Source organism: Brassica rapa, chromosome A04 (genome assembly GCF_000309985.2).
Source record: "Brassica rapa cultivar Chiifu-401-42 chromosome A04, CAAS_Brap_v3.01, whole genome shotgun sequence".
NCBI classification, from domain to species: domain Eukaryota; kingdom Viridiplantae; phylum Streptophyta; class Magnoliopsida; order Brassicales; family Brassicaceae; genus Brassica; species Brassica rapa.
Window position 1 is genome coordinate 18,733,658 of NC_024798.2, and position 13,481 is coordinate 18,747,138.

The 13,481-nt window shown below is 32.5% G+C and overlaps 2 protein-coding genes across 4 annotated transcripts; both read left to right on the top strand.

Annotated features, from left to right (window-relative positions):
* The first annotated feature begins 41 nt into the window (after positions 1-41).
* Positions 42-7,608, top strand: LOC103865575 (nuclear transcription factor Y subunit B-8). Of its 2 annotated transcripts, XM_033289988.1 has the most exons (8): positions 42-5,668; positions 5,755-5,982; positions 6,560-6,689; positions 6,798-6,803; positions 6,922-6,999; positions 7,085-7,141; positions 7,358-7,399; positions 7,448-7,607. In XM_033289988.1, exons 2-7 carry the CDS (start codon positions 5,762-5,764, stop codon positions 7,394-7,396), a joined length of 531 nt encoding a protein of 176 aa, XP_033145879.1. In that variant the 5' UTR covers positions 42-5,668; positions 5,755-5,761; the 3' UTR covers positions 7,397-7,399; positions 7,448-7,607. The 2 variants fall into 2 exon arrangements, with proteins under 2 accessions (XP_033145879.1, XP_009141626.1); XM_009143378.3 differs by having other exon boundaries at positions 7,358-7,608.
* Positions 7,609-8,411: 803 nt separating this feature from the next.
* Positions 8,412-11,901, top strand: LOC103865576. Of its 2 annotated transcripts, none has more exons than XM_009143379.3 (7): positions 8,412-8,776; positions 8,903-9,013; positions 9,073-9,258; positions 9,471-9,508; positions 9,594-9,662; positions 9,781-10,386; positions 10,472-11,901. In XM_009143379.3, the coding sequence occupies exons 1-7, from the start codon at positions 8,665-8,667 to the stop codon at positions 10,754-10,756; spliced, it is 1,407 nt and encodes a 468-aa protein (XP_009141627.1). In that variant the 5' UTR covers positions 8,412-8,664; the 3' UTR covers positions 10,757-11,901. The 2 variants fall into 2 exon arrangements, with proteins under 2 accessions (XP_009141627.1, XP_018513741.1); XM_018658225.2 differs by having other exon boundaries at positions 9,790-10,386.
* Positions 11,902-13,481: the final 1,580 nt, after the last annotated feature.

A 13,481-nucleotide genomic window follows, 5' to 3' on the forward strand; every position in this document is an offset into this window, starting at 1 on the left:
ACAAAAAATGATTGTAAACATTTTATTTTCTAAAGCCCCTTTTTTTAGCTGTAGGAAATTTTAAAGCTACATCACTTAAAGTTAAATCAAAAATCCTACAGACAAAATGCTAAAGTAAATTTTTTATAGTTACAACCCAACCAATCACCCCCTTTGTCATTTTTGATATCAATTCAGTTTTCTCTGACATTTGAAAGGTTTTTTTTTTCATTTCAGTTATCCAGTTGTCTTTTATGGTTTTTTTTAATGTTTTGTTTCACTATAAAGATGTGTATTTTGTTTCATCGATCATAACTAAAATTTCAACAAACCAATCACCAAAATGTTTGTTTTTTTGATAAAGGGCTTCCAATCACCAAAATGTTCTGCGACTTTTCAACCTAGTTTAGTTTATTTTGAGTAACAGTTCATAGGCACTTACAATAAAATAACGAGAAAACTCGAGAAAATGAAACTTACAACTTTAATTTTTCCATACCAAAAACTGAAACTTACAAATATTTGTTTAAAATGCATATACAACACCAAACATTAGGTAAAAACTGAAATATGAACTGTAAAAAATAACTATTTTGAACATAAAATATATGCATTACTATTTGACAGATGAAAATCACAAATAATAAGAGATACAAATGTACACATTTCATTGATTTTACAATTAGGTATTAAATTTGTGTAGAAGATAATTCCTATGTGGACATATATATTGCAACAATCTTCACGCGAGAATATGATTTCCTATAGGAGCCGAGTGACACCGCAACACGTCGTTTGCATGACAAAGGCAATGGCATTATGTAAATACAACCTCACTTATTGTATATCCTTACAAAACATTAAAAATGTTAGTTTAGAAACGATTAAAATTTGTGGTAACATCATCATGAGAATTTTTCTGATGATCATAATTTTAAATATCATTATTATATTTATGACCTTATCAATCCACGTTAATACACGTGGTTATATTGCACTTTCGCCAAATCAAAAAATACATTGTGAGTAAATAATACCTGTCGATAGAGCTCATCTTGAATACTACCATTTGCTAGTAAAATATAAATTCAACATCTAGCTCATTTTTATTTGTATCTGAATTACGCGCTATTAAGCGAAAGCTAAAAATGCAATAGTAATGAACATTGTATATAGAAGACAGAAAACAAATTAAAAACGATAAATCAAATTAAATAAATGGTACATGCAGACGTACCAATGGTAAACCGTGGAAGAAGAATGGATTGGTAAGGCAGGCAAGGCGCCTTCATTGGAACATATGCATGTGCATGCATTTTTGCTTCGAGCGTGGCATGCGAAAGTCTTCATTTAATTAATCCTCAGTTATCTTTACTTTTTCGGTTAATTGACTTGGTTTTTTTACAAAATTAATTGACTAAGTTTCTTATTTTTTGTCAACGATTAGTTTTGTTTATAGATTTTACTTTGTTAGTTTCACCATCCAGAAATAACTGGGGAGTGCAATTTGAATTTGACATTGTTTAAAATATAGGTTTCTGCGACAATTTGAATATTTATCTTTTATTTTTCAAAAAAAAAAACTAATTATGTTGGTAGTATATATTTTTCTCACCTTTGACTTATTAGGATAAGGTCCAAACGATGACAGGGAAAATAGACAGAATAAATTATTGTATTATGCTGACAGAAAAAATATTGTATTATGTAAATTTAAGCATGAGAAATTCAGGTGGATTTCGGTCAATGTGAAAGCAAGCTTAGGTCAATATTCGATTTTGGTTTAGTCAATTTATCGTTTTTACTCTTTATTATTTCCATAATCTCGAAATTCAGATCTCAAGCCCATGAAAAAATCCAAACTATCCATAAAAGAATTGTGTGGTCCAAAAATGAATCTTCATTCCGAATATTCAAATGAGACCTAAAAACACTTTATTTTATTGTTAAATAAACATACATTGTAAAAGTACTACCGTTTTAAAGATTTAGCTGCATTGCATCTTGTTTAGGTCGATAGGTTTAGTTTGGTCAACACTGTTCAGATTTGTAAAATAAGATATTATTTGCCACGTAAGACGTACGTTATAATGACAAAAAGGCTATTTCAAAAAGCCGTAGATAAAATGGTGTAGTTGTTTAACATTGATAAAATGGTATTGTTGTGTATTAATATGTCTACGGATAGTGTAAATACTACCTTACAATTAATTTGGTTTGTTTTTTTCCTCACTTCTAGTACTACATCAAAAATATGCATATTACAGGAGTTACATCTCTTCCTTTGGTAGTTGCTTTACCACTCAATATATATACATTTCCTCGCATATTGCCAAAATTTGATTGGAGAATCTAGCATATATATATATAGTTCAAAAATCACTTCCTAAAGCAGGGTGTCATTTTTTAGCTAAATATGGAGATCCCAAGACAATCTAATTACTACTGTTTGCTTTGCAATTGGATGCATGAAAGTCGTGTTAATTTGTTCTCTCGTCCTTGCGTAAAAACAAAAGTGATGGGTAGGAGGGATAACAAAGCGTGGATGCACTTGAATACTTGATGAGAGCTGTTGCCATCACAACTCATCTAGTGTTTTTAGACATTTTTGAGAAAATGCCACAGGAAGGCAATTTACTTTATGATCGACTGCTTGCACTCTTTGACTTACCTACTGAGTTTGTTCACATGGACGTTGGATCGATTTCCTATATCATTCGATTAATTTGGATTCCGAAACCATTTTGTTTGTTTGTTTAACATTGATTCACAAACTTAAGTCACTGACTCACACTTCCTAAAAAAAAAAAAGTCACTGACTCACACTTCCTAAAACTCTCGCATACTATTTCAATTTTCTTGAGAGTTAGTTAAAAGAAAAAAAATCCTAATTAAATTAACCTAATAGTGAAATATCACAAACTTACAATCTTCACCACCTATACATAAATCCAATCGTTAGTTCTTTTATCACAAGCTTTTCACATTGATTTGTTTTTTTTTTAATCTTATGCTAAGTTTGAAACCTTGAATGAATTAAGCTGGAGTCTTTAACTGATCAGATTGCTTGCTATATAGGTTTCATTATAGTACTAACGTTTAAACATTTAATAATGTGGCAAGTGTATAAGAAAAACATTTATTATAGAACATGACGGGCCTCTATAATTAAATACTTTTCTGTTTATAAGCAGTCTCAAATCAGAAAGGATTTCATCGAGACACCAACCACGCAAAAGTCAGTGCATTACATTAATTATTTATCTCATTCCTGATTTATTTGATTGTCCTTCGAATGGTATTGCTATTTTAATGGTTTTTGCCATGAAAACGGGTTATTATCATTGTTAACAAGAATATTATAACATTCAACGAATGAAAGTTTGATTGGTATCTAAGGATGGAACTATGGAAAACAACAAAAAAAAAAGAATATTTGAAAGATTATCATCGAGGAACGAAATCTTTAGTGAACCATATATATAATTAAAAAGTTGCTAAGCTAATTATTTGGTGAGTTATAATATTATTTTACTGATTTCTTTTAGATGTAATGGATGTGTCATCATTTAACTTTGAGAAATGATATAAAAGGGAATGAATAAGATTAGGCCACCAAACAAACAATGAGAAATGGAGAAAAGGGGGCAACAACCACAGTAGCGAGGATCCATCGTACACCACTCGTCTCACCAAACCCTCTCTTCTCTCTAATGGGTCCTACTTTACATGTTCACCAAACCCTTTGCTCTTGCTGTCCAAATCAGACGCACAACATCAAACACACAAACCTAATCAATGCACGTAATCGAATTAGGTCATTATATTATACATAAATAATATATAAATGTATATTACTCATTAAGGTGTGATTGGATTGTATTTTGAGAGTAAACTTTTTTTTTTTTTTGAAAATTATTTTGAGAGTAAACTTTTACTCTAAAAATGGTTTTATTCCCAATCCCACTCAAAATTTACCAATCAAGTGGGATACATATTAAACATAGACCCATGTTTACTCCATATTTTGTTAGAGTAAAAGTGTCTCTTTTTATTTTTCTTGTTTTCCACCCATTTAATTCCATTCATTTTCATCTTTTTCATCTACTCTAGTTTACTCTACAATTACCAATCAAACCCTAAGGAAGTTTATAAAGAAGATGGATTCAATCATTGGACATGATAAATTTACATCAACGTGTGGTAATTTAGTAGCGGTGTTTGTTTTGTCGAGAATCTTCTAAAAGAAGCAAAATGATTTAAGATTTTTCTGAATCAGCTTTTCAGATGACACAAAATGAGATCGTCCAGAAACTTTGAGACCTAAGAATGTGAGATTACTGATTAGAAGCCTGACCTTGTGTTTTAGTCATAAGTATTTAAGATTAGGACATGTCTCTAATCAAATTAGCACTGGCACCTAGATATATTTATTTGTTAATTATTGTTGTGGATAAAATGCAACGTTAGAACGTATGCATAACTTTTAATCTTTTATATACGGGATATGATATGTACGTATAACTTATGAGAACAAACAAATTAACTTAATATAAATTTAGAAGACATTATATTTTTCTTTCAGCTGATTTTAAAGATACACCAAAACCAACATATTGGGTCTGACATAAGCCTCAAATTACAGAGGAATCTGATTATCAAAAACAGCACAAAAAACTACCACAACCAGGGCCATACACAAGAAAAAATTATCTCATTGATAAAGCAATTTGACAAGTGAGATAGGTTTTTTCAAGCAAAAAAAAAAGAAGGTGAGATAGCTTTTCCTATTTATCTCCAGAGCTTATATCCACAACACGGCTTGTATATATATGACCAGAAAAATGATTTCATAACTATAGGATTCAAACAAATAAAACACTACTACTCCAAATACTGCAAATGGAATGAACTAAAAACATATAGTTCATAGGTCTTCTTCGTTTTGGTGTGTTACTCCGCTTCACAAACTGTCACGCTTTTGACTTTTGAGCATCTACGAAATCTATGATAGCTACTTTTGAGCATCTACGAAATCTATGATAGCTTCTATTTGCGAGTTGCAACCTTGTGAATATTTATATGGCCATGCTTGCAAAAAGTTGTGGTTTATTGGTCTATTGGGCTTAGTTCAGTTAGAACTCGCTTTTAAATTCATGGGCTATTTCTTTTTTCGGGGGTTTGTAACCACTAGCCCAATTGTATTACTATTAATTTTTGGTTAGTCCTATGGGTTAGTTCGGAACAATATCCAATGCTATTTTTAAGACAACTAAACAAATTATGAAAATAATTTCTTAGTTATTTTTCTTGTTATCACATTCTTACATGGTACTAACACAATATCTTTAAAAAAGTAACAAAATCAGTCAAAGTAAGTAATACAGAAATTAAATAATGATTTTCCCTAATGGTAAAGATAAGAAACACACGTGGCGTGACCGGATTTGGTAGAATATCAAACATGAGAGGAAAGAGAGAATAATAAAAGAGAGAATTGATTTTTATTATTATTTTTTAAAGAGAAGAAAAAAAACGAACGGTGGTGATAAAAAGTCAGAGCTCTATCAAATCGCAGAGGCTCTCATCTAATCTTCTTTCTCCAGCGTCCGATCTTCTCCCGATCTCTCTCTCTTCATCCTCCAATCATCAACCTTCACTCCCGTCCCGCCCTTTTTCAATTTCCTCTGTAACCAATCATCTCTCTTTTTCGAATTTTGATTTCATCTCTCTTCGTTATTCTCTTTTAATCTAATTGTCATGTGTTATTGTTAGGGTTCACATGGCCGAGTCGCAGACCAAGAGTCCCGGAGACCACGTGAGCGGCGGAGACCAGAGCCCGAGGTCGTCGTCGCACGTGCGCGAGCAAGACAGGTTTCTCCCGATTGCGAACATAAGCCGTATAATGAAAAGAGGTCTCCCTGCTAATGGCAAGATCGCTAAAGACGCCAAGGAGATTCTCCAGGAGTGTGTCTCCGAGTTCATCAGCTTCGTCACCAGCGAGTAAAGCCTTTAAAACTTTATGCTCATTTAATTAAAGCTCACTTGTGTTGTTTACTTGATTGAAAATTAAGCTCCTTTTTAGTTCTTACACTTGCTTGTTTCTTTCATGTTAGGATTCAGTTTATGTTTTAAAGCCTTAAACTTTATGGTCGTTTAAGTCAACTTGTGTAGTTGTTTTGAGATTTTGGTTGGTTGATTTGATTGAAAGTAAAGCTCCTTTTGGTCCTTACTCTGCTTGTTTCCTCTTCTTTGTTTTGGATTCTGTTTTGTGTTTATGATCAACTTCCTTCCCGAAAGTACGATTTTCTAGATTTTTTTTTTTCCAAAATGATAAATTTTTTAAAAAAATTTAAAGTACTTTAGTAGTTAATGTTGAAAAATTGTATACTTAAAAAAAAACATTAATTGAAAATATTTGAATTGGTTAAATACTATTACTTGATATTTAGTGAAAAATGTATAGTAAAATAAATAATATATTTAGTTGTCTAGAAAATCTTTTTTTTTTTTGGGAAAGGAGTGAGTAGTTTTTATTGAGAAATGTCTGGTTTGATGCGTTGATTTTGTTGGTGAGCAGAGCGAGTGATAAGTGCCAAAGAGAGAAACGGAAGACGATTAATGGAGATGATTTGCTTTGGGCTATGGCCACTTTAGGATTTGAAGAATACATCGAACCTCTCAAGTTGTACCTTACTAGATATAGAGAGGTAAATGTTCTGCTTTTCTTTCTCCATATTCAGACAGCTTGTATTCACTTACTTTAACTCTGTGTTTTCTCCTTGTCTACTACTACATGGACTTGGATAATTACACAGATGGAGGTTAGTGCTTCCTCTCTTCTGTTTTTTCTTATTTATTAATAATATACTTGTAAAGATGTTTATGGTTTTAGACAATTATTGTTTCTGTGTGCTCATCGTGTTTTTTGATAACCGATAGGGTGATTCAAAGGGATCAGCAAGAGGCGGCGATATCGCGAATGCAAAGAGAGATGGCCAATCAAGCCAAAACGGCCAGGTACACATGTCTCCAAATCTCTTTCGCTTTTAGCTAGATTTGGTTTAGTCTGACATCTCAGAGTTTTTCTTTTACCATCTGGCAGTTCTCGCAGCTTGCTCACCAAGGCTCTTACCCACAAGGTCCTTATGGAAACTCTCAAGTAACCTTTCCTCTCCTTCTCTTTCATACGCATAGCGAATATGTCTCAGCTACACACTTAACAACACAAATCATATCATCAGCCAAGTGACTTCAAAGTTAAAGATTGATTATATCATCTTTGACCCTTATGTGATGTGTTGTGATTAGGGCTAATACAGAATCGTAAAGCATCAGTTTTGCTAATTTTCTGTATGCCTTTTGTTTATATATGTAGGCTCAGCATATGATGGTTCCAATGCCGGGCACAGAATAGTACGATGGTGTTCCAAAAGGGCCGGCCGTGTCTGTATACTATTTTGTGCTGTAAGGATGAGGGTAACTGTGACAATAATCATCTAAATTATTATGTTTTCTTTTTCCTTTTGATTTGTTCTTAAGAAGTCAAGAGATTCGTATTTGTATTTGGTTTATTGGTTTTGTGGATTATATCATGCAAGCCTTAATATTGATGCAACTTATAGTTTCTGTTTGACGCCATAAATTATATTAAAAAATCTATTAACATCATAATTTTTCTATATGAATTAATTATAGATTTTGTTCTTTAAGTTGGTAAAAAAAAACCTTCTACTCAAAAATATTCATATGATAATTTTTTTTCTTCTTGTTACTCAAATGTGGTGAATACTAAATTGCAGTATTTTTTAAACCGGACCGACCCGATAGTTGGATCCGGTTCAACCATGAACCGAATATATAACCAGGTTGGAACTAATAATTGGTTCAACCATGAACCAATCATGTAGCCGGATTGGATCTTAAAGTTATTAAACTACTAAAACTATCAAAAATATATAAATTATCCATATAGACATAAAACTAGTTTATATTTATAATGTTTTATGTTTAAAAGTTATTTATATTTTAGTTATGTATCATATTTATTAACATTACTTTTAAATTTATATATTAAAAATATATTAAACCAGATTACTGAATCAGATTTGATTCGACCGTGACCCAAAAAATTTCCGGTTGGACTCTCGGTCCGGTTTTAAAAACACTGCTAAATTGTAAAAGCAAGCAAGGTGCGATACAAAGTAAATATTAATACTGTAAAAGTTTACAAGAGACATAATTTCCATAAATAATTACGAAGAAAATCAAAGAAGGAAGTAGAAAAATTCAATAATCTGTTTGAAGCTTAAAGTAGTAAAAACCGTAATTTTCTAAAATTGCTTTGTTAATTGGAAACATCCCAAAAAAGGATGAATATTGTTATTTCAGTTACAGTTGTTGCGTTGTCTTCACACATTTCCACCACTACACGATGTATGATCTAACGGCCAATAATCAACGGACTACGGTTATCTCAGAGACCCACTTCGGTTAACCCTTAAACCAAACGTGCTCTCTAAAAACTCGAGACAAACCAAACGCGCCACTATTATTACTTTCCGTTTTTTAAAACTAATTACAGAAAAGTTAATTAATTAATTAATTAAATAAGAAACCGCCGGTTTGCTTCGTTTCAAATTTCGTCTCATTTCATCGTTGTGAGAATCTCTCTCAAGAGCGATTATGGGAGAGATCAACAACGATGATGACTGGAGAAACGGCCTCGACATCTCCGGGCTTAGTCTGATGGACGAGGACGATAGTCTCCTCCTCCTCTTCCCCGATCCCACCTCAGGTGATTTCAGATTCCATCTTCTCTTTTTTTTTTACCCATTATCTGCAAAAGTTTGGAACTTTTTGATCTGGGTCGTGATTTCTCGATGTGGGTTTGTAGAATTGATGATGATGATGATGTGTTTAGGTACTGATAAGGAAGGTCTTGATTGGTTTGGGGAAGATGAATTGAGTGAGGTGATGAAGTATAACCTGAGGAAGAGTCTTGCTTGGGACAAAGCCTTTTTCACCAATGCAGGCAAGTTTTTTTTTTTTTTTACTTGTGTGGATTTGATGAGAGATGTTGTTGAAATTTAGGTGTTCTGGAGCCTGATGAACTGTGTCATATGATTGAAAGCAATCATGTGGGTGAGAAGAAAGTTTTGGCGACTATTCAAGAGGATGTGAAGAGATCAACGGAGTCTATATCCACGTTGAAGAGTGACTGCACTTTGGAGACGAGTGAGGAACTGGGAGAAAGAGATGATGCAGTACATAGCCCAAGTAACGTTTTTTTAAATTTACTATTGGTTGAGTTAACATGAACTAGCTTTGCATTTTGAAGTAGACATATAAGGTTGCAACATTGGTATCGTTATTTTCTCTTGTTTTGGTGTACAAAGATGTTTATTTCTAGTCTTTGTGGCTACTAATACTTTTTTTTATCATCTGTGAAACTCTAACCAACTTATATATTTCTCATTTGAAATTTGCAGCTCCAAGTACACTAGATGACCGTGACTCTAACGAAAAGGTATATATGTGTCCCAATAACAACTTTAGGCTGTGATTTGATCTTTCACTCCCTCCCTCATGAAACATCATATGTTGTTTCTCAGGTGAAACCCAATGGTATTCGTAAAAGGCCAAGTATTAGGGCACAAGGACTAGGGAAGGTGACAAAGCAGGTATACTGACGACTCTCTCTATATGTGCTTGTTATGTTAAAGCACAAACTGAATGTCTTGTCTTCTATAAAGATTCCTTTTTGGCCTATTTTGTTGGTTTATGATACATTTTCTACAGGCTCTTGCTGCAAAAGAGCACAACACATCATCCATTTCTAGGCCATCCACTGGACTCAGCAGAAGTGTAAGAGCTTCGGTAGATGTCAACAAAACCAAACAAGGTGAATCGCCTGTGGCTCCCCCCAGAGTTGCAATTTCAAGGAGGATTCGACCCACTGTATCGAAACCTGGACCGCCTTCCAAATCTGCTTTAAGGTCCTCCAAGAATGAATTGACATCTTCCTGCTCTTCACTTGAGAGCTGTATCAGTGCTTCCTCAAGCGCTTGTAAAAAATCTCCGCTAGAGTCGGCAAACCAGAAGAAATCTCAGAGTTCAAGAACAGCTTTCCATTCTATGGCGAACGGATCCACATCCAGAGTTTCACCCCTCTCAGCTACTAGCACATTCAAGTCCAGGCTTTCCTCTAATAATGCATCTTTTCTTAGTGCTTCTGTCGACTGGTCTTTTAACTCGCCGAGAGCTCCTACACCTAATAAAATGGCTAAAGGTAAGAAGAAAACTGTATCTGCTGTCCAACATGACCCTATGCCGGATCAACATGGTTCCATGACGAAACCAACTGGACTCCGTGTGCCATCACCAAAACTAGGCTACTTTGATGGAGTAAGGTTCCCAAAATTTGCAAAGCATATCTTTTGCATAAGAACTCGGCTCCTTAACTTGTTTTGTTTATTGATGCTGCTAACAGGGGAGGAGCAGCGTTGCAAGAACACCCACAGGATCCTGTACTGGTGGCTCAGCAAAACATGGAGCTCGTAGTCTGAATGAATCAACAGCTTCTAGTAGGACCAAGTCTCGTCTTGTACAAGAATCCACAAATTCTAAAGCAAAGGCCAGGCCTGTTTCAAGGAGTTCCAGGCTGATTGTGTCAGCTTCTGCGTCTTCACCAAAGGTTACCAGCAAAACCTATTCAAAGGTCAGTGCAGAGGAACGACTCAACGGCGATGCGGTGGAAGATAATCTAGCACAGTGATGAAAGCCAAGTCACCTGCAACCTTATTATATTATCATCTAAGGCTGGCTATTAGGTTAAAGACCAGATCGACAAGTGCAGTGTCATGTGTATAGCTTTGATTTGCACTTTCTGTCTCTGGTTCATAAACATAGCTTTATTATAATTATTATGTTGTTGTTCTCTAAGTATGTTTTTGAACCGGAAACAACAAAGTTCAGCTTTCATAAATGTTGATCAGAGTTTCAGATTAGTCTACTGAAATGAAGCAAAAGCAGTTTGGTCTTGCTTCAGTTATCACTCTTGACTTTTCTTGAGTAACACACCAAACTTCTTTAGCATACTCACATTCTTCTTCTTCTTCTTTGGTGAAGAAGACAAATCATCATCAGTTTCATCTGTATCAGCTCCATCAGATCATATTCTAGCTTCTTGAGTTCGTCAGTAACCTCAGGCTCTCTTTGGTTCAAGCTGTTTCCAAGTTTACTTCTTTTCTGCTTCTTTGATTTTCAAGTTTAGTAACTCATTTTCAACCGCCAGTATCCTCAGCTTAGCTCGTTCATTGCAAAGCCTCTCATTTCACCTTTGGTTTTCTTCACTTCCCTTTTTGGTATAATCTTTGAAGTACAAAGCTTAAGCAAAGTATACAGGAAAGAAAACACACAGCCCTAACAAACTAAACCAATACATTAGCTCAAAGAGACTCCATTTGAAACTAACTACCATCTACCACCAAACCAAAGGCAACAAGACAAACATAAAAACAAACATTTGTTCACAGTCAACCTAATCACAAAGATGCACTACAAAAAATTGTCCACACACAATAAAATAGCTTGTTGAATATAAAAAAATATTAACACATTTGTTAATAATGCTTTTAACTAATGTTTACCATAGACTTTAATTGTAGAAAATTTAATTTTTTATAGATCTGTAAGTAATATATATTTATTTTACTATATATTACTTTTTATTTTAAATTTTAGCTATTAATATATACATTACGTAAATTCAAACACTTACCATAGTGTTAAAATATATTTACATTTAAAATATATTTACAACTCTCCCAAGCATTTGTTTAGTTTTTTTTAATAATAAGTACCTACAATAATGTTTTGTTCTGTTAATAATATTTTTCATTCTATTAATTTTAAAAGCAATAAAAAAAACAAAAACCAAAATCTAAAACAACCATTCATGTTTTTCAAAAAATTAAAATCTACTGCAAATAAAAAACCATAAACTAAAAAGCCAATATCTAAAATCCAAAAACCAAAATCCCAAACCAAAAACTAAAAACCATTTAAACAATCATCGTCTTACCTAAAGCGGAGAGATAGAGACTTGTTTCAACTCAACCTATTGCATCAATTTTTTCCTGAAAATACGATTAAATAAGATTAACATAGTATGATTACCATAAAAATAAGTTTCATATATAAAATATTGTTACTACAATTTTTCTTTACCATTGATTCAGTAACTCTTTTACAAGCCATATTATTTTCAAATCAAAATTTTGGTCTTTGACGTGATAGTGAAATATGAATTTGAAAATCCCAAAATAGTATAAATACATAAAATCAAGTTAGAAACTATATATTTATATCTCTGAGTATTCATTGGTTTGGTTGAATCTATATCATTTTTCTGAAAATACGATTAAATAAGATTAACAAAGTATGATTACCATAAAAATAAGTTTCATATATAAAAGATTGTTACTACAATTTTTCTTTACCATTGATTCAGTAACTCTTTTACCAGCCATATTATTTTCAAATCAAAATTTTTGTCTTTGACGTGACGAACTATGCATTTGAAAATCCCAAAATAGTACAATAGATAAAATCAAGTTAAAACTATATTTATATTAATATGATTGATCTCGAGTATTCATTGGTTTGGTTGAATTTGCTATTATTTTTTCTCCTAATTTAAGAGCGCGAAAGGGTATATTTAGATTATATTTTTAATATTTATTACGATTGTTAGAGAAACATATATATTTGACAAAATCAGAACAATAGATTTCTACAAGTGAAAAGGAAAAAGAAAATTCTATCAAATTTTTATATTGAATCATGAGACCTGTTACTTTGTTCATGTTTTCTTTGATCTTGATATTACTTGTTTGGACTTGCGTTAAAGGTAATATATCAACATTATTTTAGTCGCATATTGGTTACATAAATACTCTATGATAGCCCTAATTTTCTTTGTCACAAAAATATAGCCTATAAAGATCAAAAATTTTCATTAATAAATAGGTAAATATACAGTTATACTCATATGGTTAATTAATCTTGACCCTAGAGTTTAAAATTAAGGGGTGAAGTTTTGAATTGAGATTTAAAATTCTATAAAATAAAAAAATATATATACTGAAATTGAAAATTATTTTTTAAAAATAGTTTCAAAAAGAAAATTTGAAAAAAAATCGAAGCTATAAAAAATCAAATTTGAAAACATGTAATTCGAAACTATATAAAAAAGTTTCTTTATTTTTTTATTTTATGTATTTATATATTTAGGGTATAAGTGTCTTTTAGCTATTAAATCAAACATTTCGGTCATTTTCCTTTTCAAAGACTTTTTTAGGAATTTGTTTTTGAAAATGATGTATTTTGGAGAATTGCGCTATTGGTTATTCTCCAGAATAAGAAAAAAATATTTGGATACTGTCAAAGGTGAAAAATATTGATGTGGTTGATGGTGATAACGGTTAAATGACGTATAC

Excerpts from the sequence above, each read along its gene's own strand:
- LOC103865575 (XM_009143378.3), top strand. The coding sequence starts at position 5,762 with ATGGCCGAGTCGCAGACCAAGAGTCCCGGAGACCACGTGAGCGGCGGA. Across the intron at positions 5,983-6,559 it reads ATCAGCTTCGTCACCAGCGA|AGCGAGTGATAAGTGCCAAA; the intron begins GTAAAGCCTTTA and ends GTTGGTGAGCAG. Across the intron at positions 7,142-7,357 it reads GTCCTTATGGAAACTCTCAA|GCTCAGCATATGATGGTTCC; the intron begins GTAACCTTTCCT and ends TTATATATGTAG.
- LOC103865576 (XM_009143379.3), top strand. The coding sequence starts at position 8,665 with ATGGGAGAGATCAACAACGATGATGACTGGAGAAACGGCCTCGACATC. Across the intron at positions 9,014-9,072 it reads AGCCTTTTTCACCAATGCAG|GTGTTCTGGAGCCTGATGAA; the intron begins GCAAGTTTTTTT and ends GTTGAAATTTAG. Across the intron at positions 9,259-9,470 it reads TGATGCAGTACATAGCCCAA|CTCCAAGTACACTAGATGAC; the intron begins GTAACGTTTTTT and ends TGAAATTTGCAG.